General features: G+C 40.7%; 1 protein-coding gene across 11 annotated transcripts in view; it reads right to left on the bottom strand.

Annotated features, from left to right (window-relative positions):
* Window positions 1–21,606, bottom strand: part of BTRC (beta-transducin repeat containing E3 ubiquitin protein ligase) — a 191,760-nt gene extending 170,154 nt beyond the window's left edge. For 6 of the 11 annotated variants that reach the window (XM_081222494.1, XM_081222503.1, XM_081222502.1 and 3 more), the window contains exon 1: window positions 21,500–21,606. In XM_081222494.1, the coding sequence (XP_081078620.1) occupies window positions 21,500–21,547 (48 nt within the window). In that variant the 5' untranslated portion in view covers window positions 21,548–21,606. Of the gene's footprint in view, window positions 1–4,810; window positions 4,827–21,085; window positions 21,261–21,499 lie in introns of those variants that run through there. The other 5 variants (XM_081222495.1, XM_081222497.1, XM_081222496.1 and 2 more) reach the window with 4 other exon arrangements.
* Window positions 21,607–27,555: the final 5,949 nt, after the last annotated feature.

Raw genomic sequence — 27,555 nt, forward strand, 5'->3', positions numbered from 1 at the left:
TGAATACAGCCTTAATAAAATGACCAAACTTAGCATCACCGATAAAGGAACAAAATAACGTCGTGTACTTTCTGATGTAATGCACTGAGAAACACAACATATATTCCTGCCAAATTTTTTAACCTGAATCTAACCATGGACAACAATCAGACAAATCCAAATGAGAGACATTCTGTAAAACTTGCCTGGACTCTTCAAAAACTTCAATTTCAAGAATAAAAAGACTAAGGAACTATTGTAAATTAAAAGAGACTAAAGAGACATAACTATGTGTAACATGTGATTGGATCATGAATTTTAAAAAAGGAGGCTATAAAGGACACTACTGGAACAACTGGGGAAATCTGAATATGAACTATATATTGAATAATAAAATGTTATCACTTTATCACTTTAAAATGTTAAATCTCCTGAGTGGGATCTTGCATTGTGGTTATGAAAGACAATGCCCGTGTTCTTAGGAAATACATGCTTTAGTAGAGGTGAAATATCATGATGTCTACAACTTTCAAATGATTCAGAAAGGAAAGGAAAGTAGAGCTATACAGAGAGGAAAAAAATAAATATGGCAAAATGTTAACACTTGGCCAATCCAGGTGAGGGGTACATGAATGCTTTTCTCAATTTTTCTATAGATTTGAAAAAAGATTGATACCACCCATTCCCCTCTTCATCCATATTTCTCCAACTGTATGATTTTTTTAAATTAATTAATTATTTATTTATTTGGCTGCACCGGGTCTTAGTTATGGCATGCAGGATCTAGTTCCCTGACCAGGGATCCAACCCAGGCCCCCTGCTCTGGGAGCGTGGAGTCTTAACCACTGGACCACCAGGGAAGTCCCTCCAACTGTATGACCTTAAGGAAGTAACTTAACCTCTCTGTGCCTCAGTTTCCATGTCTGTAAATCAGGGATAATAACAATACATATCTAATAAGGTGAGAGGATCAAATGAGTTAATATATGTTGAGTGCCTAGAATCCTACACTGTACATACTGAGCTATGAGTGTTTTCTGCCATTATTGTTGTTATTTTATTATTACTACTGCTACCATAACACAGGGTTAGAGAGACAAAGAAATGTAGCTTGGATGCTCACAGTCCTATATATAACTTCCAAAATATTTTCACTATTTATAATTTCACCTAGTCCTCACAACAGCTCTTTGAAGTAGGAAGAAAATTCTTATCGTTGCTTTCCAGATGAGGAAAATGAGACTTGGAGGTTAAGCAACTTGCCCAAAGTTTTCTAACTTCTGGAAATCAGTATAAGTGAGATGAGAACTAGGTCTTGTTTTCACTATAGCACAATATAAAATTTACATCCCAATCTTAACTGATTAGAAGGTATTTCAAAGAAAGCACACCAAGAAGACACGTAAAACTTGGTACTGTCAGTTAGAGACAAAAGAAGTTATCACTAGTCCATTCAGCAAAACAGATGTCACTTTCCAGAGCTTTGATATTCTCCTTAAATACCCTTGAAAACAAGGACCAAAAAATATGAACTCTTATAAAAAGAGATTTATTGTATTTTTATAGCTTATTACATAACTTGTAACAATCATTTTGTTAAAGGTGAATGTCAGTTTTATCTTTGGTCCCTTTTTTCCTGGCTATTTACAAGCTTTGTAAGAATTGTTCCTTAATTAAGTCTGAACATAGCTTTATATAAATGGATTCCTGGAAATAAAATGTTCAGACTTAAGAAATGATTGTTACAGAGACTGTAACAGGCCGTAAAAAAAAGAATGCCACTTTAAACAAAGATTTCTTATTTTAATTAAAAAGATAATTATCAGAACATTCCTACACTTACCAGAACCATTTAAAGAAGCTTCTTTGGGGAAAAAAAATGTAGTATCTTATGCAGGCTTCCGTGTATAATTTGTAATATATTTAAACTAAAGTCTCAGTTGATCCTATGGTATGAATTCTTATATACTGTACGTACACTTTAATGATACATTGAAAAAGAAAGAGTTCCAAATGAGATAAACATCATTTCTAATTCTTTTTAATATGAATGCTTTCAAAAGATTATGAGTATTTTTCCATAAGATATTGATAAAACACATTTAAGAATACTTAAGCAACACTTTTTAACATGACCACATACAAACATACCTAGGATCACACAGTTTATTGATGCAGTAGATATACGTCAAGTAGAGGGACTATATCCAGTGGACTACCGTATAGTCAAAGATGATACATACCTGCATAAAAGGAGTTTCTATTCTCAAACTCTGATAAAAGCTAAAACAATCATCCTTATTTTCAAAACATCACAACTGGATAAGATTGGAGGGTGTGAAAAACCTTTAGAAGCATGATTTGATAAGGCAGGATTCTTTTCGATTAATTTATTTGACTTTTTTTGCGGTATATGGGCCTCTCTCACTGTTGTGGCCTCTCCCGTTGCGGAGCACAGGCTCAGGAGGCGCAGGCTCAGCAGCCATGGCTCACGGGCCTAGCCGCTCCACGGCATGTGGGATCTTCCCAGAGCGGGCCACAAACCGGGGCACGAACCCGTGTCCCCTGCATCGGCAGGCGGACTCTCAACCACTGTGCCACCAGGGAAGCCCTATTTGACTAACTTTTAAATTGTCCGTTTCTAACCTAAATCGCGTAAAATTTGTAAAGTTAGGCAAGATTCCAAGAGAGAATGAAGTAGATCTTAAAAGCTGTCACTATAATTAATTGCAATTTGAAAAACAGATGCATCAATATTCCTCTACTTAAGTCATCTTTTCTAAATTACACTGAATGCTACACATGAGTCACTACTTGACTGTCTATTTCTGCACCAATATATTCCTGGAAACTGCTTCTAAGTGGACTATATTTTCCCAGGGAAACAAGTTCTAATCAGGAGGCTATTTCCTAACTGAGGACTTGGTATCAAAGCAAAGTACTGACACACCTAATGACATCAAAACAAAGATTCAATAATTATAAACCTCTATCGTTATTAAAAATAAAGAAATTACATTCCACCTTCATAAAATGGGAATGACATACCAATGATCATTAACTGTATGTTGAAAGTGTTAAAAAAAAAAAAAGTAACTCTTCCACATTTACTCATTAAACAAATTTGACCTTAAGCTAATAACCAACTAAAACACTAAACATTTAATTAGCAATCATCTGGTTTGCTTCTTATAATACAACCTTCTGCTTGGGATGATTTATGAAGAAGGGAGAAGTAGAAGGGGGCCAAACAAATATATTACTCAAGGGAATGCCCTCCTTTCCTCTATCTAAATTATTTCCCTGAATAAGCAAGTTTTTCAAAATTATACCAAGAATAGGAGATCAGTAAATGTTGATAATGATCATGATGACCATGAGTGTTTCTCACTTATTTTGCTTTGCTTCTAAAAACTATAGGTAGGGACTTCCCTGGTAGTCCAGTGGTTAAGACTCCACGCTTCCACTCCAGGGGGCGCAGGTTCGATCCCTGGTTGGGGAACTAAGATCCTGCATGCTGCGCGGTGCCAACAAAACAAAACTATCAGGTAATCAGATATTTTTCTTTTTCATTTGCCTATCTCCTCAGTTTAAAAGCCACAAGTGCTCTACATAAGACCAAATGCCACCAGAAAAAAACACTTAAGTCACTCTCTCATTCTCACTGTCACAGGGCTTACTTGAAACTTTGTATCTAGGTTTCAAAGTACCCCTCACTTCATTGAAAAGCCATGAACATTCATTAGCACAAACTCCTTTCTAAAATATTTACAAAAAGTCTTTCATAGAATGCTAATGTTACAAAAGTTTTTCATAGAATGTTTCACAGAAGGTTACATCACTCTAATGACCATTCTTCTGATTCTTCTTAGGATGACTAGCTTTTGTGTTTGAGCCCAATAGATAAAGTCATCAAGAACTGAGGTATTCATTAGGGAAATGAAAATTAAAACCACGATAAGATACTACTATATACCTATTGGAATGGCTAAAATAAAAAATACTAACAATCCGAAGTGCTGGCAAGGATGCAGAACTAGAACTCTCATACACTGCTGTGGTAATGCGAAATGTTACGACCACTCTGGAAAATAGTTTGGCAGCTTCTTATAAAGTTAAACAACACTAACCATATGACCCAGCAGTTCCCCTCCTGGGTATTTACCCCAAAGAAATGAAAATTTATGTTCTCACAAAACCTAAACACAAGTGCTTATAGCAGCTCTATTTTTAATCACCCAAAAGCAGAAACAACCCAAATGTCCTTCAACAGATGGATAAACAAAATGTGGTACAATCCATACAATTGAATACTACCAAGCAATAAAAAGGAATGAACTACTGATACATGCAACAACTTGGATGAATCATCTAAAAGGCATTATGCTGAGAGAAAGAAGTCAGTATGAAAAGATTATATATTGTATGATTCCATTAAATGACTTTCTCAAAAAGATAAAACTAAAGTGAGGGAGAACAGATCACAGTTCCCAGGAGTTAGGAAGATGGGGAGATAGTACAAGGTAGTTTTTTGGGGGATGATGGAACTGTTGTGTATCCTGATAGTGGTGGTGGTTACATGAATTCTGAGACCTGTACACTAAAAAAGTCAATTTAACTAAACATTAGTTTTTTAAAGAAAAAACCAAGACCAAAAACATGCACAGAGCAGACATGAATAAATACACATTTAAACAGTAAAATGGAATGGGGTGGAATGTCTATTCAATAAACCTTGGAAGTCTGTGTGAATTATTTTGAACTAGAGTTTTGTTGTAAAAGTATTACCACCACTATATCCTTATGGACTAGAAAACCCTTTCACATTTACCTCATTTAATTGTATCAAATTACATCTTCCTCTGATGCTGTGGCTGATGCTGCTTTTAATCTAAGGGATGAAGATAAAAAGACCTTTTCAGACAATTTCTCACTCACCAGAAAGCCCGTGCCTTTGTGCCTCTCACTTGAGGTCAGCTTGAGGACCCTGCTCAAAAGAAAAACTCTAGTCTATGTAATTGTACAAAAGACTAATCTTTCATCATAAATTTCCTTACAATTCAGTTATGCCTATTGCTTTAAGCAACACTTCAATGATTCCTTAAACTTCTCCCTTCATTCCTTGACATTACCTCAAGACATTACCTTAAGAGCACTATGAAACAACTGTTGAGGTAGTCTGTTGTCATTTATCTTCACGTATGTGATAGGGTCATGGAATATTAACATTAAAAGTAATGTTAGAACTATCCACAACTTTTTCATAGCACCAGCAGGGACTACCAGTTTATTGTGATGTGATTTTAATATACCTAGAATGGCCACATTTGGGGATGTTGCTATTGCTCTTCTACTAGATATATCTCTTATAAATGGCATTATCTTGTTAATTTTTCTGCCCCTATGTTTCACCAAATTCTCCAGCTGCAAACAGCACCCAAAGTAAATTGTTTTTAGAAACCGCTTATTACTAATCAGTTGGAACTCAAAGCAATTCTAAGCCTCTGCCATGAAGTTTGTCTCATTCTGCCTTCACTGTTTATTTCCAGCTTTACTGAGATATAACTGACATAACACTGTGCAAGTGTAAGGTGTACAACATGTTGATTTAATATACTTACATACTACAAAATGATTACCACCTGCCTCCACTCTTGAATCCAGTTAACTCAGCTGCTTCCTGCTATGTTCCCCATGTACAAGGCTTCACCTTTTACTCTGGCTCTAGCCACAATATTTCCCCCACTCCCTCTGTGTTGGTACACTGGCCAGGACACGCAGTCTAGACATCTTGTCAAAGTGTGATCTGAAAAATATCTCTATCAGAAACACTGAGATGCCTGTTAAACATGCAGTTCTTGAGGCCTACTAAATTAAGTGGAGGGAAGAGGAGCTGAGAATCTGCACTACATGTTAACACCCTCTCCAAATAATAAAGTATAGTACTACTGCAGTGGGCACTAATGAGTAGGCTGAATTCTTTAGTTCCCTGCTGGATATTCCAGTTCTGTTTTTGAGCCCAAACTTGAAACAGAGGACTTGCTGCCTCTTTTCAGTACTCACTGATGTTGTCTGCCTATTGCATCTCCCCAGAATATCTGCACCCAGACTCCTTGTCACTATTTTCCCCTCTGAAATAATATCCTGCCCTTCTAAACTTCTCTGAGTCCCCAAATCTGCTTGGATTGCTAACAGATACCATGTTCCATCTGCCTGGCTAAATTTCCTTTCCTCAGCTCCTAGTTACCCCCAAGCACTTGGTCTACCTCAGCCTGTAAAGCCTCTGTAGATTTTATGTCTCCTTCTGACTGATCTTGATTTAAAACACTGTTCTCAGTACAATGGACAATGATTATGCAATTACACAAAAGTAACAATTAGATGAATCCTGGTCTTTCTATCACAAAGGAATTTGAGTAGAGCTGGTCCAGAGAACTTCAGCTTGGCTCACTCTCTATGTGGATAAATCTTTCTTTTCTAACCTCTTATTATATATACTTTCATAAACTCAGAAAAGTATAGAACAGCATATAATGAATCCCCATCACTCAGCTTGCCACATTCCAAATCCCAAAGCAAATCCCAAGATTATATCACTTTGCCCATTTTTATCTATGTGTATATCTTTTTTTTTTTTTTTTTTTTTGCGGCGCGCGGGCCTCTCACTGTTGTGGCCTCCCCCGTTGCAGAGCACAGGCTCCGGACACACAGGCTCAGCGGCCATGGCTCACGGGCCCAGCCGCTCCGCGGCATGTGGGATCTTCCCGGACCGGGGCACGAACCCGTGTCCCCTGCATCGGCAGGCAGACTCTCAACCACTGCGCCACCAGGGAAACCCTATGTGTATATCTTAAATTTAGTCTCCTTATTAAAGTTAGGGACTATTCCAATATCTTTACCCACCAAATACTTGTTTTGCCATACCTACTGCTATGGCAACCTTCCCTTTAACTAATTGCCCTGAACACGCCTGACACCAGCCATATTTTACTCTTCTCTTTTCTCTTTTTCTTTTCTCCTAGCCTACTCCAGGCAAACCTTACTCACTGTATCTCCAGAATATTCCTTGAATATCTTTCCTTCTTTCCATACCAACTGCCCTAGCTCAAGCCCACATGGCTTCTTGCCTAGACTATTACATAGTCTTTAAGCAGCCTCCCTGCCTGTCTGTTCCCCCGTCCCTAGTCCAATCCACTCAAATAACTAAAATGGTCTTCTAATCTTCTTTGTTGTTATTGCCCCCAGTGGGAATCAGATTCAGACGTAAATTACAGACCTTTCAGAAAAAAGTACTCCCATGTGTTTATACTGAATGGAGGCCATGGAGCTCAGGTTTAAAAAAACCTTTACACTCAACAACAGAAAATTAAATTTTAAAAATAGCATCTAAAAATACCAAATACCTGGAATAAATCTAACAAAAGATGTATAAAGACCCCTACACAGAGAAATTACAGACCCCAAAAATGGAAAGATATACCATTTTCATAGATTATAAAATTCAATAGTGTTAAGATCTCAGTTCTCCCCAAACATATATAGATTCAATGCAATTCCAATAAAAGTCATAGGAGGATGTTTTGTGGAAATTAAGCTGATTCCAATATATATGGACATGCAAAAGCTGAGGAACATTCAATATCCAATATCAAGAATTGGTATAAAAATATAGTAATTAAGAAAGTGTGATATTGTCACAAGGATAAATAGACCACTGGAACAGAAAAGTCCTGGAAACAAGCCCACACACATATATAGACAGGTGGTATATGACAAAAGTGACCATGCAACGCAACAGATGAAAAAAAAAAACAACTACCTCACATCAAACATAAAAATTCCAGACGGACTGTAGATCTAAATGTAAAAGGTAAAATATTCATGGAAAAGACTCTGACAAGTACAGGTTTCTGGTAACTGACTATACTGCTGAACTGAATGAATAAGCATTTTCAGAACTCCAGTGGAAAACTGATGAATTCATAAAAGTGCTAACAGAAGATCAAGATGAAAAAAAATTAAGCGTTTCGGGGTCTTGAAGAGATATTTGTAGACCCATGTTCATAGCAGCATTATTCACGATAGCCAAAAGGTAAAAGTATCCCAAGTGTCTGGCAAGAGATGAATGGACAAACAAAATGTGATGTATACATACAACGGAATATTATTCAGCCTTAAACAAGAAGGAAATTCTGACACATGCCTTAACATGGATGAACCTTGAGAACATTATGCTAAGAAAAATAAGCCAGTCACAAAAAGACAAATACTGTATGGTGCCACATTTATGAGGTATCTAGAGTAGTCACACTCATAGAAACAAAGTAGAATGGCAGTTGCCAGGGACTGAAGGCAACTGAATGGCAGTTGCCAGGGACTGAATGGCAGTTGCCAGGGACTGTTTAATGGGTACAGAGTTTCAGTTTTACAAAGTGAAAAATCTGTATTCAGTTTAGTGAGGGTCGAGGAAAACAAGTGTGTACATGAGATGGGATGGAGGGATCTGCAGTGACCTACAGCAGGATGTCAGAACCCTAGCAGGATAAAGAGAATGTCTATACAGGAGTATGGCAGCCTTAGTAGCCCTGCACAAGGTGCTAAAGTCCAAATGGAGTGAGGAGAGCAACCTAGTGCACAGTATCAGAGCCTGAAATGAGAAGGGTCTTCAAACGGGGGCTAGTGGCAGCAGCCTAATATAGGATTTTGCAGACTGATAAGGTGAGGATGGCATCCACATGATGGGTGTCAGGAACAGCAGCAACAGGAGAGACTGGTCACATACAGGGGGGATTGATTAAGAAATTATGTTGAAAAAAGAAAGAAATTATGTTGAGGATAATGAGAGCCAACTTACTAACAGAAAAGGGAGTTACAATTATGGAAAGCAAATTATTGGATAAACCCTGTTGTGTTAGACGAGAATTGGAGATACCTGTGTGAACCCATGGTTTTAAATAAGTATGTAGATAAAATTAAAATAGCGATACATGTGTGCACACGCATGTGTACGCACGTTTACACATACATATATTCCCTACCTCTGTCCACTGAGAGGACTTGGGAGCAGTGACACCCAATAGCAATGTGTATACCTAACACCCAGATATTGACTTCTATATGTCATTCTCTACTTAAAGAAACCAGAAAAAAAAAAAAGAGAAATCACTGATTCCAGGACTGGGGGAAAAAAGTACAATGTTCAAAGAATGAAAGAAATACATAAAAAAGACAAAGAAAGCAGTTTGAAAGCACTCTCACTGGCCAAACAGGGAACAATTTAAGTGTCAAAAGAAATAATGATTGGGCTTCCCTGGTGGTGCAGTGGTTAAGAATCTGCCTGCCAATGCAAGGGACACGGGTTCGAGCCCTGGTCCAGGAAGATCCCACATGCTGCAGAGCAACAAAGCCCGTGCACCACAACTACTGAGGCTGCGCTCTAGAGCCCGCGAGCCACAACTACTGAGCCCGCGTGCTGCAACTACTGAAGCCCACGTGCCTAGAGCCCGTGCTCCACAACAAAAGAAGCCACCACAATGAGAAGCCCACGCACCTCAACGAAGAGTAGCCCCCACTTGCCGCAACTAGAGAAAGCCCGCGTGCAGCAACAAAGACCCAACACAGCCAAAAAATAATAAATTAAAAAAAAATAAAGAAATAATGATAGTATTATAACCCATCAAATAAAACAGGAATTCATAAACTCATTCTGTTAGAAATAGATTGAAAATCTAATGAAGAATAAGATAGTTACATGGTTTCAAAGTACCTTCCCACAAGATACTTACTACAAAAACATTAGCTTTAAAGAAGAAAATGGCAGATGCCACTTTAATCAAGTAAAAAAAGTTGTAAGACAAACAAAAATTATGTGTCACCCAACAGGAGGCAATAAGTAAAATAAAGCAACACTTCTGTGGTATTTCTGTCAAAAATACAGGACCCAAATCTAATCATGAGGAAACATCATCAGATAAACCCAAATTGAGGAATCGTTCTACAAAATAACTAGCCTATAATCTTCAAAAGTGCCATAGTCATGAAAGTTAAAGACAGGAACCGTTCCAGACTGAAGGAGACTAAGGAGACGTGACAACTAATTTCAGTACATGATTCTGGATTAGACCCTTTTGTTATAAAGAACATTACTAAAGGGACTTCCCTGGTGGCGCACTGGATACGACTTCGCACTCCCAATGCAGGGAGCCCAGGTTCCATCCCTGGTCAGGGAACTAGATCCCATATGCATGCCACAACTAAGAGTTCGCATGCCACAACTAAGGAGCCTGTGTACTGCAACTAAGGAGCTGGTGAGCTGCAACTAAGGAGCCCTCTGCCACAACTAAGGAGCCCACGTGCTGCAGCTAAGGAGCTGGCGAGCTGCAACTAAGGAGCCCGCCTACCGAAACGAAGACCTTGTGTAACCAAATAAATAAATAAATAAATAAATAATTTAAAAAAAAAAAAAAAAAGAACATTATTAGAACAACTGGCAAAGTTTGAATGGGGTCTAAGGGGTTAGATCTGTAATTGTACTGTATGTTAATTTCTGAATTTTGATGGTTGTCTTATATAGAATGTCCTTGTTTGCAGAAAATATACACTAAAGCATTTGGTGATGATGTGACAACTACTCCCAAATGATTCAGGAAAAAATGTCATTTGTGTTGTACTTGAAACTTTTCTGTAATTCTGGGTTGACTCAAAATAAAATATTAAGAGAAAGAGAAAGAATTGCACTGGTAGTTACCAAACACTAAAAATAAAGATAGTGATGTTATATGTATGTGTATTTTATCCACAAACACACACCCCAATTAGGTTAACTATCTTAAGGGAGACTATTAGTTTGCCATGGCTACTTTAAAAAAGTACCACATACTTAGTGGCTTAAAGCAACATTAATTTATTATTTGACAGTCCTGTAGTTCTGAAGTCTGAAATGGGTCTCACTGAGCCAAAAATCAAGGCCTCAGCGGGGCTATGTTCTTTTCTGAGGCTTAGCTTGTCCTTTCCTGCTTCTAGAGGCTGCTCACATTCCTTGGCTCAGGGCTCTCTTACCACATCTTCAAAATCCGCAACAGTGGATTGAGTTCTCACATGTCATCACTATGACCTCCTCTTCAGCCTCCCTCTTACACATTTAGGGTCCCTTGGGATTACACTGAGCCCAACCTGGATTATCCAGGACAATCTCCCTATTTTAAAGTCAGCTGAGGGACTTCCCTCGTGGCCCGGTGGTTAAGACTCTACACTTCTACAGCAGGGGGCACGGGTTCAATCCCTGGTCAGGGAACTAAGATCCCGCACACTGCGTAGTATGGCAAAAAATTAAAAATAAAGTTACCTGATTAGCAACCAAATTCCAACTGTTACCTTAACTCCCCTTTGCCCTGTAATTTAACATATTCACAGGTTCTTGGGATTAGACTGTCTATCTTGGACGGGGGGCGGGGGGGGCATTATTTTGCCTACCTCAAAGAGTTTCCTTTATTCTGAGATTATGTGTTTTCTACTTCTGTGGCATTAAAAAGCTCCTTCATTCATTTATAAAATGGTGCTGACAGTGGTGCTTCTTTTTCAAGTATTGGTTGTGTAGGAAAAAAAACTTAACCCTGTAAATCCTGTGTAGGTATTTTGTAGTCACAAAATCTTGTGACTTTTTTACTGATCTCTTAAACGAAAAAAATCTGAAAACAAAACACATGTTCCTACAAAAGAACCATATATTTGTTGAAAGATTTGTATTGTATTTTTCAGAATATAGGGAATAGATCAATAAGAAAAAGGCAGACAATCCAATTAAAAAAAAAAAAAAAAAGACCCAGGCCTGAATAGACACTTCAAAAAAGAGGATATCTAAACAGCCAAAAACCTCAATAATCTTTTTAGGTGTTTGATTACAGCAGTCATTAAGGAAATCCAAATTAAAACAGTCAGATAATACCATTCACCCACTAGTATGGCTAAAGTGAAAAAAGACAGTAGCAAGGAAATGTTACAAGAATGTACAGCAACTGGAACTCTCATATGGTGCTGTAGAAAGTATGAAATGGAAAAAATTCATAGACTCTACTAAAGCTAAACATTTTTCATACCCTATGACCCAGCAATTCCACTCCTAGGTATATACCCAACAGAAATATGTACATATGTACAAGAAAAGACACGTACAAGATTATTCATAATAGCACAATTCACAGTAACCCAAAACTGGAAATAACCCAAACATCCATCAACAATAAAATGGCTAAAAATTTGAAGTATACTCACACAGTGGAATACTGCGTAGCAATAAAAATGAACACACTACACCTAACACAGCAACCCGAATGAATCTTCTTATGTGGGACAAAAGATGCCAGACACTAGAGAATATATACTGGAGTGATTCCATTTATGTGAAGTTAAATACCAGTAAAGGCAAAAACTAATCTACAGGTATAAGATAATAGTTACACAGAAGTGACAACTGGGTAAACATTCAATGAGCTGTATACTTAGGATTTCTTTAAAAAGTATACTTATTTTACTTCAATAAAAGCTTATATAGACACATACCAAGTACACTATAATATTATTCTTAAATACAAACTGGATTCAATCCAAACTCCCTAGGCTCCCAATCTATCTTTTCATTCTTGTCTGCTATTCACCTTATGTTCAAGTCATACACATCTACTCACACTGTGCTGGCCAGCTCCTGATCTTCTAGCCCCTACCTAAACTACTCCCTCTTCCTGGAACTTCCCACTTCAGAAACAAGTCTGTCAAAATCTATCTATTCCACAAGACCAATATGAAGCTCTCTTCTTCAAACCTTCCTAAGATCTTTCCAGTTAAAACTAATTTCCCCCCCCTTAACTTCTATAGCACTTTGTGCCTCTATTTTGGCACTTACCAAAGTGTGCCTTAAGAGATATTTATAAATGCCTATCTTCTCAACAGACTGTGAAGTTCTAGAGAAGATAGAAGTTTTATAATACTTAACTTTGTGTCTTCATCCCCTCCTGCCCCCATAACCACCTCCCTCTACATGTAACATAATGTTTTGCACTCAGTTTATGTTTATATTTTTATCAAATCACACTGCATGCCTCGTTTTCAGCTATCAACTCACTCATTTTGTCAAGTACTACTTAACAGGAAAATGCAGTGCTCCAGCACAATTTAGGACCATAGAGTTCTAAATTTCCAATGAAAACTTGGATACATATAGGAGTTTAAGTAGCATAATTTATCAATTAACACATTATACATGGCAATTTACAATTTAAAATGAACTGAGAGGGGGGGAAAAGAGGGAAAGAGAGACCCTTCTTAACTAGGTAAGACTAACAATTAAGACTTTTCAGTTAAGAAAATGAGCTCAGAGTGAGTTGTCTATTCAAGCCACCACTGTCAGTCCACTGGCCAGTACACTTGTTACACTGTAGTCCATGATCAAGTGCAGGTCTTCATTTGGGGTACTTGTTTTATAAATGTATACATTATATTAAATTTTAATTTTTCTGATTAAAAACAATACATATCGGGCTTCCCTGGTGGCGCAGTGGTTGAGAGTCTGCCTGCTAATGCAGGGGACACGGGTTCGAGCCCTGGTATGGGAAGATCCCACATGCCGCGGAGCAACTGGGCCCGCGAGCCACAACTGCTGAGCCTGCGCATCTGGAGCCTGTGCTCCGCAACAAGAGAGGCCGCAATGGTGAGAGGCCCGCGCACCGCGATGAAGAGTGGCCCCCACTTGCCACAACTAGAGAAAGCCCTCACACAGAAATGAAGACCCAACACAGACAAGAATAAATAAATAAATTAAGAAAAAAAGAATAACATTAAAAATAAATAAATAAATAAATAAAAATTAAAAAAAAAATAAAAACAATACATATAAAAATGTAGAAAACATTAAGGAATATATAGAAAAGAAAAATCACCTAAGTGATGCTTTTTGTGTGTGTTTCCTAATATATCTTCAGATGCCAAATATTTTGAAATATTACCCATAATCTAACATTTCACCAAAAAACACATTAACAGTTTAGTGTAGTACCTCCTAAGAAGTACAAGGATTTACGTATCCGTGCTGCAAAAACATTATCCACATGCTACAATTCTGTTTCCATGACTTTTCAGTGAAAGCCTGAAAGTCCCCCAGACATCAGAAAATATCGTTGCAGCCTTAAGTTTACGTTCAGAGAAGGGGCTTAAGAGCTCTGAACGTAATACCAAGGGAGTTGTTAGGGCATTATGTATGACCTTGATTCAAATTCTGTTACAGTTTAAATTCTGTTACAAATGCTACTCGAGTGACATCAACCTTATCCTTCCCAAGTACAGAAAAATAGAATTGTGATATTGATGAACTTTCCAGGGCATCACTGTGGATTAAAGTCAAGATTCTGATTATTTCTTTACACTTTTTTTTTTCTACATGACATAATACAAAGACACCTGCTGTATTAAATTGTGATTCTGGAAGTATCCAACCAATAGGTGTTGTTCAGTAACCAAAATGTGAAAGTGCTAGTCAGAATAGTGTCAACAAGGGAGAGCAGAAAGAAAGCACAATAGTTGTAACAGTAAGCATTTTATCATTCTTCTATAAATCAAGTATATTAGATTATTATTACTATAGTAAATTATTGTGCAAGTTGCTCTCTCTTCCACTCCTTCTATGGGCAGAGTATACTTGCCCACCTCTTGACTTGACCATGTGATTTACTTTGGTTAACGGAATAGCAGCTGGTATAATACAACCAACAATTGAAAGGCACTTGAACAACTGGGCTTGCTCTCTTGTGCCTCTACTATAGCTATGAGGACAGCTCTGCCTGGGAAGTCACTGCCTCTACAGTCTGAGTCCCAGAATAACATGTGGAACAGTCCTGAGTGAGCAGCCAAATCCACAGTGACCCAACAAAATTCAGTCTGTGTCATCCAATATTCAGCAAATCCACATATTCATGAGAATAAATAACTATCATTGTATTGCCATGACATTTTGTGGGTCTTTATTACTCAGCAATAGCCAATTGATGCAATGATACTGTGACAACTCCGTTTCCTCAGTAATTCAAATGATCAGAAATCTATATATGTCTGGACAGTAACTCTCCACTCCGGCCCATCGGACCAGCAAAGAAATGTGCCATCATATTCCATTGTTTCTCTGCTCTTCAAGGATGAAACACAGTGCGAGTGAGGGTCTCAAGTCAGAGTTCCTGGGTTTGATCTCAGGCTTCTTGCTAAGCAGAGAGACTTTGTGCAAGTTACTTAACCTCTCTGGAATCAGTTTTCTCATCTGAAAATGGGAGTAACAATAGTACTGAATCTGTCTTACAGGATTATTGGGAAGATTAAATGAAATAATAGTATATGTAAAGAATTTAGCATAGCAAACAGTAAACACTAAGTAAATACATATTAGCTATTCATGGCTGATCATATTAAAAAAAAACAAAGAAAAATAAATAAACACAACCCTCCCATTTCTACTGTGGTTATCCTATTATTGACACAGAGTCAGGTCAGGTCAGTCACAAGCCTAGGAATAGGAAGGCAAGTATACCCTGAAGGGAGAGCCAAATCTCAGAAAGGAGCAAGACCTCAGAAGGAAGTTCCAACTCAAAGCGTTCACCCTAAGCAGGCAGGAATTCTCTCCCAGCTCTGTGGCTTTTGCTCCCCTGCTCCCCATCCTCACCCTGGCCACATACAAAGGCAATCCAGGAACTATGATTGTAGTGCCCCAGAGAACAAATCATATTCTTAGTTCAAAATTACTCTCAGTATCTATTCCTCTGTTGTTATCTCTGAGTCTTCTGTAAAATGTTCTAGCTCTGTTTTCAATCAGGCTTCAGAAATCTAAAGGGAATTATCCAGAGATTCCCCAGTACAAGGTGAATCTTACGGAATACTAGTTGAAATGGTAAGATCAGGTGGACCTTTCCCATAGAGATTTTCCCCTCCTCCACTGCCAATGTTAGGATGCTGGGATTGATTTATTAAGGAAGAAAGCAGTTTTCTTTATAGTGACCAAGTTGTTAAACATTGGTAAATATTTTCTACTTTATCCACAGTGAATTCTTATTATATACATTTAGAAAGCACCTTCATGCTGTATTAAAATACTGCTAGAAAGCACATGGTATTTTAAACTATTTTAATACCACAAAGATCCTTTTTTCTTTCTTCATTCTCATTCTTTTTTTTAATTGTAATGCCATTTACCACAAATAATTTTATCTATACATGATCAAGATCTTACATATGTACCATCTCTCTTTAGAAAGGGAAAAAAATTCTTAACCGGTTATTTTCTTTTAGGATTTAAACAATACACAAAAAATATAGAATAACAAGTAGTCTCCTTTGAAAGTTCATTTTCTAATTTAGCAATAAAAAATTTCTGGCAGGGCTTCCCTGGTGGCACAGTAGTTGACAGTCCGCCTGCCGATGCAGGGGACACGGGTTCGTGCCCCGGTCCGGGAAGATCCCACATGCCGCGGAGCGGCTGGGCCCATGAGCCATGGCCGCTGAGCCTGCGCGCCCGGAGGGAGAGGCCACAACTGTGAGAGGCCCGCGTACCACAAAAAAAAAAAAAAATTTCTGGCAATCATTCAAAGTAGAAGAATTTTTACTCCAATCTAATAATTTACTTCCAATAATTTATTATGTACATTACAAACATGAATCAAGAAAATGAGCACAGAGAATTATCATTAATTTGTAATTCCATACCCCAATACCTATATAAGAGTATTCAGAAAAGAAACTGAAGGCTAATTTAAATTGAGAACAGGTAACAGATATATAGAAATTCTGACAAACTAAGAACTAGTTTCAAATGTCCATCCAACCAGCTGGTAATCAATCTCACTGATTTAAAGAAAAGCCCATCATAGTGAGAAATCTGAATACTTATTTTAAAATGCAGTTTCTTGCTTTTAGTTACATATGGTTCTCAGGCAAAAAAGAAAAGTTCCTGAATCCTATCAATTCATCCAGTATTATCTCTACAGTAACATTATTAAGACAAGTCATGCAGGAGATCATGGTAGTTCCTTAAGAAGTTAACCTCAAAAAAGAGATGCCTCCAGGGCTTCCCTGGTGGCGCAGCGGTTGAGAGTCCGCCTGCCGATGCAGGGGACATGGGTTCATGCCCTGGTCCGGGAAGATCCCACATGCTGCGGAGCGGCTGGGCCCGTGAGCCATGGCCGCTGAGCCTGCGCGTCCGGAGCCTGTGCTCCGCAATGGGAGAGGCCACAACAGTGAGAGGCCCGCGTACTGCAAAAAAAAAAAAAAAAAAGAGATGCCTCCAAAGCATTCCTAGTGTTATTACCCACAAATTTGGCTGATCCCATTTGTATTTTTATCCTGAGCATCCAACTAGAATCGCATCTGTGGTAGCCAGTCTCAAAAGGGCATGGCCCCCAGCAGTTTCTCTCTGTTTATGCATACCTCTCTTCTTGTCTACAGGTAGAGATTATTTTCCCTCCCTCTGACTCTGGGCTGGCCTTGACTGTCTTTGACCAATGGCAACATTCTCAACTTCCAAACCCAGGACTTAAGAGAACTGGCTGACTGGTTTCTATTTCCTATCTCTTGGAATGCTCCTTCTTAGACCCCAGGCATCATGCTTTAAGGAAATCGAAAGGCCATGTGGAGAAAGGAGGCCCACATAAAGGAGGACAGAAGGCCTTACTGCTAGCTGAACTTTCAGCCAGTGGCCAGCCATGACAGAATGTGGCCATTTTGAACATTCCAGCCACGCTGGCACCCCAGCCAACACCAAGTGAAACAGAAAATGCATCAGTCAACCACAGATTTATCTTTGTTACACAGCAAGTTACCCTTTACACTTTCACTTATCTTTCAATTCTTTAAAAAACTATTTTATATGTCCTAAAATTATTTCATGCATGTGTCAAATTTTCCCAGATCTAAGATCCTGGGATTGGTTTATCCTGTCCATTTAAAAATAAACTTCAGGGACTTCCCTGGTGGTGCAGTGGTTAAGAATCTGCCTGCCAACGCAGGGTACACGGGTTCGAGCCCTGTCCCGGGAAGACCCCACGTGCCGCGGAGCAACTAAGCCCGTGCGCCACAACTACTGAGCCTGCACTCTAGAGCCCACGAGCCACAACTACTGAGCCTGTGTGTCACAACTACTGAAGCCCGTGTACCCAGAGCCTGTGTTCCACAACGAGAAGCCACCACAACGAGAAGCCCGTGCACTGCAACGAAGAGTAACCCCCGCTCGCCACAACTAGAGAAAGCCCGCACGCAGCAACGAAGACCCCAATGCAGCCAAAATTAAAAAATAAAATAATAAACTTCAAAATTCATCCCTCAACTTGTCATATAGACAGATAGGATATAGAAGGATAGACAGATATAGGTGTATCACAAAAATCCAAAGGTAAACTTTAAGTCTAGGCCATGTGTGAATTATGGTCAAATCTGAATTACCAGTCTCAATGATAAGATTTTATTATAAAATTTCTAATCAAAGTACTATGTCAATATAATAATGAGCAAAATTCATGAAAGAGAATATCCATTTCATGTTGCTATTTTAAACAAATTTTCTTTCTTTTTTTTTTTTTCTTGCGGTACACGGGCCTCTCACTGTTGTGGCCTCTCCCGTTGCGCGTCCAGGCTCTGGACGCGCAGGCTCAGCGGCCATGGCTCACGGGCCCAGGCACTCCGCGGCATGTGGGATCTTCCCGGACCGGGACACGAACCGTGTCCCCTGCATCGGCAGGCAGACTCTCAACCACTGCGCCACCAGGGAAGCCCTACATTTTCTTAAACAGTGGAAATCAGGCATCGGTATAAAACTTATCATTCACAACTCACAACTGAAGGAAGGGGTAAGGACAAAATAAAGCCAAATACTATCAACAACTTCAATTTGATTAAAAGGATAGTCCTTCCATGTGTACTGTGCACTAATTACTAGGTGCAAACACAAATAAAATATCTTCCTATCTCAACTGACTAAGGAAACAGACATGTTATAACAGGGTAGATGGGACCAAAGGCAAGTTGTGACTTACTTAGATTCATAATAAGACTGTTACTGAGCTGAAAAGGAATACCAAATCTCTAACTCTGCGCTCCGTTTCAGTTATTAAGGTGTCATTCTTGGTGACCCTCTTCCAGTTGGCCTTTTCTCAAACAGCAGCCACAATAAGCAGGTAAAGTCAAAAATGAAAGTAACTATTGTAAAACTGAAGAAGAACTGGTTTCTCCCTATGGAAACTGACTCAACATTTAATAATGTGTGGCGTCCCAAAAGCTGCAAACTACTACATGGCCATCTCTAGCTCAACTTTAACTCAACCAGGAGACCATTATCAAAACAACTCACTGGTGCCAAGCAGAGATCAATTGGTTGAAAATGTTCCTAGGCTGAGGTCTAATGGAGAGTAAAGAAGATGTTCTCATAATGTCTCTTTATGATCTTTAAACCACATTATTCCATAAACCTGACACATGTCAAGATTAGGATTGAGTCAATCTCTAAGCAGGAAAACAAAAATAAGCAAATGCCACTTTTCTGACTCAAATCTAGAAGCTGGTTGTAGATACAAAGCAACTTCCTCTCACTTCTAAAGTCCAAAAAAATGTCAAAGCCTCTTCTTAATATTTTAGAATTTCAACATTGGGTAGAAACTCAAGAACTTTCTTCAGGCCTAACAGAATTTTGTTAAAGATACACTTGAACTTTAGTTAGGTGTTTCTGAAAGCACTAATACAAAGTAAGTAAAGTCATAGTAAATTTGACCAGTATTCTTGTAAATGGGGCAGTTTAAAGCCTAAATTCAATTAGGTTAGTGTCCATGTTTGTTTAAACTTGTTTGGGTATCTCAGGCAAAGACACAAGATAACTGACAAAAGAAGTAAGATTTGGAGTGACAGGTTACAATTACTTCTGGAAAAAGCAAAACTAGACTGCAAGTAATATCAATGTCTCTATGGCCACCTGCTAAGACAGAAGTAAGTCTATGCATCCCATCATTCTGTAACCACAAAGTCTGGTTTTACATCTAGGATATACAAATGAAGCATCAGATTAAAAGCATCAAATATCAGACTCCACAAATTTGCCAAACATACACATATCAAAAACAGAAAAGCATGATTCAAAGTTAAAGAACTAGATTCCAAAGGATTTAAACACACCCACAAAATCCAGTCCAAGTTCATACTGTGCTTCAACCTAAAACTCATAACTACCAATCCTGACATCTGCCATTCCTCGATACCTGCATTCCCCCTTTTAGCTCCTGAATTTCTCCACTGATCTTATCACTTCTTATGGATCTTTGGATTCTCCATGGCCTTTCCTTTCTCAGAAAGTAGTACAGCACCCAGTCCCTTCATTTTACTATCTCTACAATTTAGCACTAAGTTTTTTTTTTGTTGTTGTTGTTTTGTTTTGTTTTGTTTTGCATTACGCGGGCCTCTCACCGTTGTGGCACCTCCCACTGCGGAGCACAGGCTCCAGATGTGCAGGCCCAGCGGCCATGGCTCACGGGCCCAGCAGCTCCGTGGCATGTGGGATCCTCCCGGACCGGGGCACGAACCTGCATCCCCTGCATCGGCAGGCGGACTCTCAACCACTGCGCCACCAGGGAAGCCCTAGCACTAAGTTTTGTTTTACCCTATTAGTTATTAATTTTGCCCCTAATCTCCTGTACCTAGGTTTCCCTAGCCAATGAACCTCTCCTGTCTTCTTTCAAACTAGAGGATGTACCCCCTTTCCTGATATTTGTAATTCTGGTTCCTAGTCAACCCCCTTCCTTTCCCAGAGACTGTCATCATAGCGCTAGATCCCCATCTCCAGTCCTTTTCTTCCTAAGTAAGGCCTAGTCCTTTCCAGAGTTTGTCAACATTAGTTTGGCCAAGCTGGGATTGTACCCTGAAGGCAAAGACTATCTCTCCCACCTAACTCTGCAGATCTATGTCTCCCACCAGCCCTGTCTTTCTCTCCTCTAACCTTAGATCCAGCTGCATCCAGCGCTGCCCGTTTCCCACCCACCTCCCACTCCCAATATCTTTCTTCCCACTATCCCGCGCTCCCCTTCCCCACTCCTGAATGCACCTCTTCTCCCGGGCCTCACCCGTAACCCTCACACAAGGAAGGCCCTGCCAGCGGCCTCACGGCGTCTCTCCTCCTGGCTTCCTCCGCTCTTCAGTAACTGTCCCTACGCCCCTTTCCCTCCAGGGCCCTGCGCGCCGCCCAGAGCCCCCTCCCCGATTAAGCTCCCGCTGTCACTTGGCCTCTCATCCACAAGATGGCGGAGCTGCTGCCCCCACCTCCGGGTCCTCTCCGCAACCCCTCCTACCTCCCAGGAACTCCCGTCCCGTCCCTTCAGCCGCCTCCGCCCCCGGCCCCGGCCTCGGCCCAGGGTCCCGCTGCCCCCTCCTCTGGCGGGATGGCGGCCCAGACCCGAGCCTGAGCGACGCCGCCAACTCCACCGCCTCCACCGTTCCCCGGCCTGCACATTCTCCTCACCATAAACTTGAGCGCTTTTTCCTGCAGCACCGCCTCCGCCGGGTCCATAATCGCCAACGGCCACCGAGTCCGCACTCCGCCGGGGCCGCCCCCTTGGTGCCAGGCCGCAACCGACGCAGCGCCCGGATCCCGCCTCCTCTTCCTTCTCCCCGCCCTCTTACCTCTCAGGCACCCGCGGGGCGGCCAGGGAGGACCAGCTGTTCCGTGCGCGTGCGTGAGCCCGCTGGCTCACGGGATTTGTAGTTCTGGGGCTTCCCGCCGCAAAAAATGAGGCCACACCGCGAACTGCAACTCCCGCGGTTCACTGCGGTAGGGTCGCCGTGGCTGACAAGCCGAATCTAGACAACGGGCAGTCAAGTAGAGAATCAGCGTATGGGAATCGTAGTTTACAGCTTCTAGGGCTGGGAAACGGGAGGGGCATCGGTGTCTCCGTGGTTACCGAGCGACGCCAGTGGCGTCTTGCCTGCCAATTGATATCAAGATGGCGACCAGTGCCTCACCTGTAGCCCAAATACTGGAAAAAACCGTGAGAGGACAGAAGTCCTAGGGCCTCCCTAAATGTGGTTGTAGAGAACTGGACGCCCCCCAAATTCATATGTCTGGCGTCTGCGGGACGGATTTCAACCCAGAGGCGTTTGGCCTATGGGCACCTGGCAGCACCTTATAGACTAATGCAGAATTTCAAGGTCCTCCTAAGTCATCGCCCCACATTTCTTCCTGTCACCTTATTCTAGTCCACAGTAAATCAGGGTCGAATAGAGCTCGGCTCAGGAAATTCTCGGGTGTTTAGCACTCAGAAACCATGGCCGCTACTGCTAACCCTGAGATGTAAGCCCTGCATTAAGGGTTAAATGGGTACTTGCAAAAGGCCTTTAATGGTGAAATATAATGGCCATCCAGCAAATAAAGCATGTAAGTATTTAGTTTGGCCTTAAAAGGGACAGTACGAATTTATTTTGGAAATTGGGTTTAACCTAAGTGGAAAAAACACTAGGGTTGGGCTAAAAGTGATACACTGTACAAAATATCTGAGTTTATAAAATAAGTGAATTAGGGAAATACCTTTTCAGTTATAAGGAAATTTTCCATTGTAAACTATTTTATTCATTCCTTCATTCAACAAACAGCATATAACCGTGTGCAGACATCGTGCCAAGAGATGGGGGGGATTCAGTAGTGAATGCAGTAGACCCAGTCTTGTGGAGCTTACATTTCTAGTATGTTGATACTTTGTCCTACTCATCCTTACGTCCTCAGAACTCAGCACAATACCTAATACATAATAGACTTTAAGTTAATAAAAAGTTTTACTCTTGAATTTTAAAAAAAAGTTTTACACTACTGCAAAATGAAGACTCAAAACTCATTCATATGAAAACTACCTGCAGCTTCTCATAGGACTAAGGCAGTATGCGACATGGTTGCCAAAAAAGCTAAAGCAATGCTAGGCAGCTTGAAGAGACTAGTGTCTGGGGAATAGAGTTTTATGGTTTTACTCTGTTTTAAAGCACTAAGACCATACCTGGAGTACTTCGTGGGTTTTTCGTTTTGTTTAATTTAATTTTTTATATAAATTTATTTTTGGCTGCATCAGGTCTTCATTGCTGTGCGCAGGCTTTCTCTACTTGCGGCGAGCGGGGTCTACTCTGTTGCAGTGCATGGGCTTCTCATTGCGGTAGTTTCTCTTGTTGCAGAGCATGGGCCCTAGGCACACAGGTTCAGTAGTTGTGGCACGTGGACTCAGTAGTTGTGGCTCGCGGGCTCTAGAGCACAGGCTCAGTATTTGTGGCGCACAGGCTTAGTTGCTCTGAGGCATGTGGGGTCTTCCTGGACCAGGACTCAAACCTGTGTCCCCTGCATTGGCAGGCAGATTCTTAACCACTGCGCCACCAGGGAAGTCCTCACACCTGGAGTACTTTATTCAGTTATGGGTACCATGTTCTATAAACATCATATGCAGAAGCGTAGCCAAGGACAAAATAACTGAAAGAAAAAATATTGATGGATGCTTACTCTGAAAAAAGAGCTCTTAGGAATAACATGGCAACTAAATTCAAGTATTTGAAGGTATTGAAATGCATATGTATATAGCTCTATAGGGCAAACTAGGACCACTGGGTGGGATAATAATTATGATGATGATGATAACAGCTGTCACTTTATTAGCTCTTTATGCCAGGGACTACACTAGTTATTTTACAGTCATAATCTCTAATATAGAGTAACTTTGTAAAAACAAGTACTATTATCCCTAATTTACAGATGAAGTAAGTGAGACTGAGAGGAGATAACTTGCTCAAGTCATACAGCAAATTACATCATCAGGACTGAAACCCAAATCTGCTTGACTCCAAGGCCTGTGCTATTTTCCCTGAACCACACTGTAATAACATGGGACTCAGACTCAGAGCTTTCTAGTAATCAGAGCTGTCCTGACAAAGGAAACATAGAGGCAGGATGACCATATTGTCTGAAAACATAGAGGCAGACTTGTCTAGGAGGGTTCAGTTTGAGTGGGAGGTTAAGATCTTTTAAACTCTAAAATTCTTCTCTGGGGACTTCCCTGGTGGCACAGTGCTTAAGAATCCACCTGCCAATGCAGGGGACACGGGTTTGAGCCCTGGTCCAGGAAGATCCCACATGCCGTGGAGCAACTAAGCCCATGCTCCACAACTACTGAGCCTGCGCTCTAGAGCCCACGAGCCACAACTACTGAAGCCCACGCACCTAGAGCTCATGCTCCACAAGAGAAACCACCGCAATGAGAAGCCCACGCACTGCAACAAAGAGTAGCCCCAGCTCACTGCAACTAGAGAAAGCCCACGTGCAGCCACGAAGACCCAACACAGCCAATAATAATAAAATAAAATAAAGTAAAATAAAATACTAAATATGGGGAATTCCCTGGCAGTCCAGTGGTTGGGACTCTGCGCTTTCACTGTGGAGGGCCCCGGTTCAATCCCTGGTCAGGGAACTAAGATCCTGCAAACTGCGCCATGCAGCCAAAAATAATTAAAAATAAAAAATTTAAAAATAAATAAATAAATTAATTAAAGAAAATTTCCAAAATTAAAACTTGGGGAATAAAAAGAAGTGAGAGACTTGAGCATATTTAAATGGTGATAGAAAGCATCCATTAGAGAGAGAAAAGTTGAAGATAAAAGAAAGAGGAGAGCATAATGATGGAGTCAGGTCCTGAGAAAAAACAGAATGAAATCCAGATGGAAGGATTAGCTTCCAGTGACAGAAATGGAGGGAGAGAGTATGGGTGCAAATGCAGGCGGGGTATAGAGCTGGAGGAGAAAGGTTGAAGAAATGCACTTCTAATGGGTGTTGGAATAGGCAACCAGCAATCTCTGCTGCACAAAGAAATGAGAGTTTTGCATTTTCTGCCCCTCTGGATTATGTTTATCCCCTTTCTTTCATTCATTAGCACAAACAATCAAGAAGTAGCTTTCCTTAGGTTCGACTAATGTTGTTCTAGACCAGTGGTTCTCAGCTGGGGGCAATTTGTCCCCAGAGGACATTTAGCAATATCTGTGTTCCAGGCCTACAGCAGGAAAACGCTGTGGAGGACACAGGATACCTCCTTCTTTTGAAGGATATGTTCTAAAAGTCCAATAAAACAGTTCTGCTATATCTCACTGGTAACTGTGTGACCTTGAGTAAGTTACTTAACCTCTTTATGCCTCATCAGCAAAACGGGGACCATAATAGTTTGTATCTCATTGGGCTGGTGTGAAGGTTCATGGAAAATTCTTAGACCATTACCTGGCACATAGTAAGTACTCAATAAATGTTAACGATTAATAGCTCTAAATTTCATATAATTTGCATATACAATCAAGATGGGCTCAGTTTGGACCTTCTCGTTCCTGAATAATTTAGTCTTAAAACTATTACATAGGGCAGAACAAAGTTGGTGTCCATGTTGAGAGGTGACCTGGCATGGGGTGTTGGAGCCCAACTGGTGTGGTAAGGGCATCCATGTGGAGGAAGAAGCTAGCAGCAGCAATGGGAGATTGGTTACATACATACATTCTCTAGCTCTGCCCACTGTGAGGGTCTTGGAGCAGCAATACCCAGTGACAATAAGTACACTTAGCGTCCAGATCTTAGCTTCTAAGTACCATTCTCCACTAAAAGGAATCAGTGTTCCTTGGGGAAATAGCTGATTCCAGAGCTAGGACAAGGAAAATACAAGATGAGCCTAGAACATTTTGTGCCATAACACAAGGAAGTACTCAAAGAATAATGGAGATATGTCTCCCAAAATACTTAATGATTCGAAAAAGAAAAGAGTAACTTCACAGTGGGGAAGCCTGGCAGATATAACTTTAAGCAAGCAATCAAGGTGAACAACATCAGGAATTCCTTGGCAGTCCAGTGGTTGGGACTCCACACTTTCACTGCAGGGGGCACGGGTTTGATCCCTGATTGGGGAACTAAGATCCTGCATGCTACGCAGAGTGGCCAAAAAAAAAAAGCAAGGTGAACATCATCAGGAATGGGGAAAATTGAAATTGTGTGCCCCTGATACAATGCAGTAAGAAGAACAAAGATGTGGTGGTGTCTACCTCCAAGATGATAGCCCAATAATTCTTGCCTCCTTGTATTCACATCCCTCCTATACTGAATAGGGCTGATTTGTTTAACCAATGAGATACTGCAGAAATGATGGAGGGTGACTCCCAAGGCTAGGTTATAAAAAATATTGTGGTTTCTGCCTTACTAACTTGGAGTACTTGCTCTGGAGGAAACAAGGCATTAGTTATGAGGAACCCCAAGCAGCCCTGTGGAGAGGTCCGCAGAGCAAGGAACTGAATGAAGCCTTCTGCCAATAGTCAAAACCAAATAGCCAATAACATGAGTGAAGCATCTTGGAGCAGATCCAAAAGCCACAGTTAAGCTTTCAGGTGACTACAAACCGAGCCAACATCTTGAACACAACCTCATGAGACACTGGGTAGAACACTCAGCTAAACTGTTCCTGAATTCCTGACCCATATGAGATAATAAATGTTTGTTGTTATTTTAAGCTGTTAAGTTGGAGGGTTATTTGTCATGTGGCAATAGATAACTAATACAGATTCTCTTGTATGTAGTCTAACCCCAGAGCCTAAATGCATTTATTAACAATAGTATCGGGACTTCTCTGGTGGTGCAGTGGTTAAGGAGCTGCCTGCCAACGCAGGGGACATGGGTTCGCTCCCTGGTCCAGTAAGATCCCACGTGCCGTGGAGCAACTAAGCCTGCGCAACACAACTATTGAAGCCTGCGTGCCCTAGAGCCCGCGTGCCGCAACTACTGAGCCCGCATGCTCTAGGGCCCGTGTGCCACAACTGCTGAGCCCGCAAGCTGCAACTACTGAGCCCACGTGCTGCAACTACTGAAGCCCAAGCGCCCTAGAGCCCGTGCTCCACAAAAGAAGCCACTGCAATGAGAAGCCGTGCACTGCAATGAAGAGTAGCCCCCACTCGCCGCAATTAGAGAAAGCCCACGCAGAGCAACAAAGACCCAACACAGCCAAAAATAAAATATTAAAGAAAAAAAAAAGAATTTCAAGAGAGAGGACCTGCCTTCGGGAAGCTTCTATTTGTAAGGGAAACAAAACATAAAATATATACTAACTTCAGGGCTCTCTTGGCAACAGTATAGCCTGTATCATTCGGGGTCCTGGCACATGCAAACTAGATTAATTTGAATAGGGTTTAATTAAAGGCCTGTTTGCAAAGGTGTCGCAGGGAGACCAACAAAAGATAGTTCATACCCCTGGGCTGGCAACAGGAGGAGCCATACCACTCCTAGCCTGAAGGGTTGAGGGGAAAGAGCGGTTACCAAGACCCTGAGGTAGCTGTGGGTTGAGAGCCACTTGACAATAGCAATGGCCTTCAAAAGGGGATGCAGCCCTTCCCCATTAACTCAACAGGGAGGGATCTGGAAAGATTCATAGCCAAACATCACTCTCCTCCTGCCCTCTAATATTTTTTTTAATTTAATTTTATATATATATATATATTATTTATTTATTTATTTATATTTATTTATTTAATACA

Source organism: Mesoplodon bidens, assembly GCF_964165515.1.
Source record: "Mesoplodon bidens genome assembly, chromosome: 1".
Lineage (NCBI taxonomy): Eukaryota > Metazoa > Chordata > Mammalia > Artiodactyla > Ziphiidae > Mesoplodon > Mesoplodon bidens.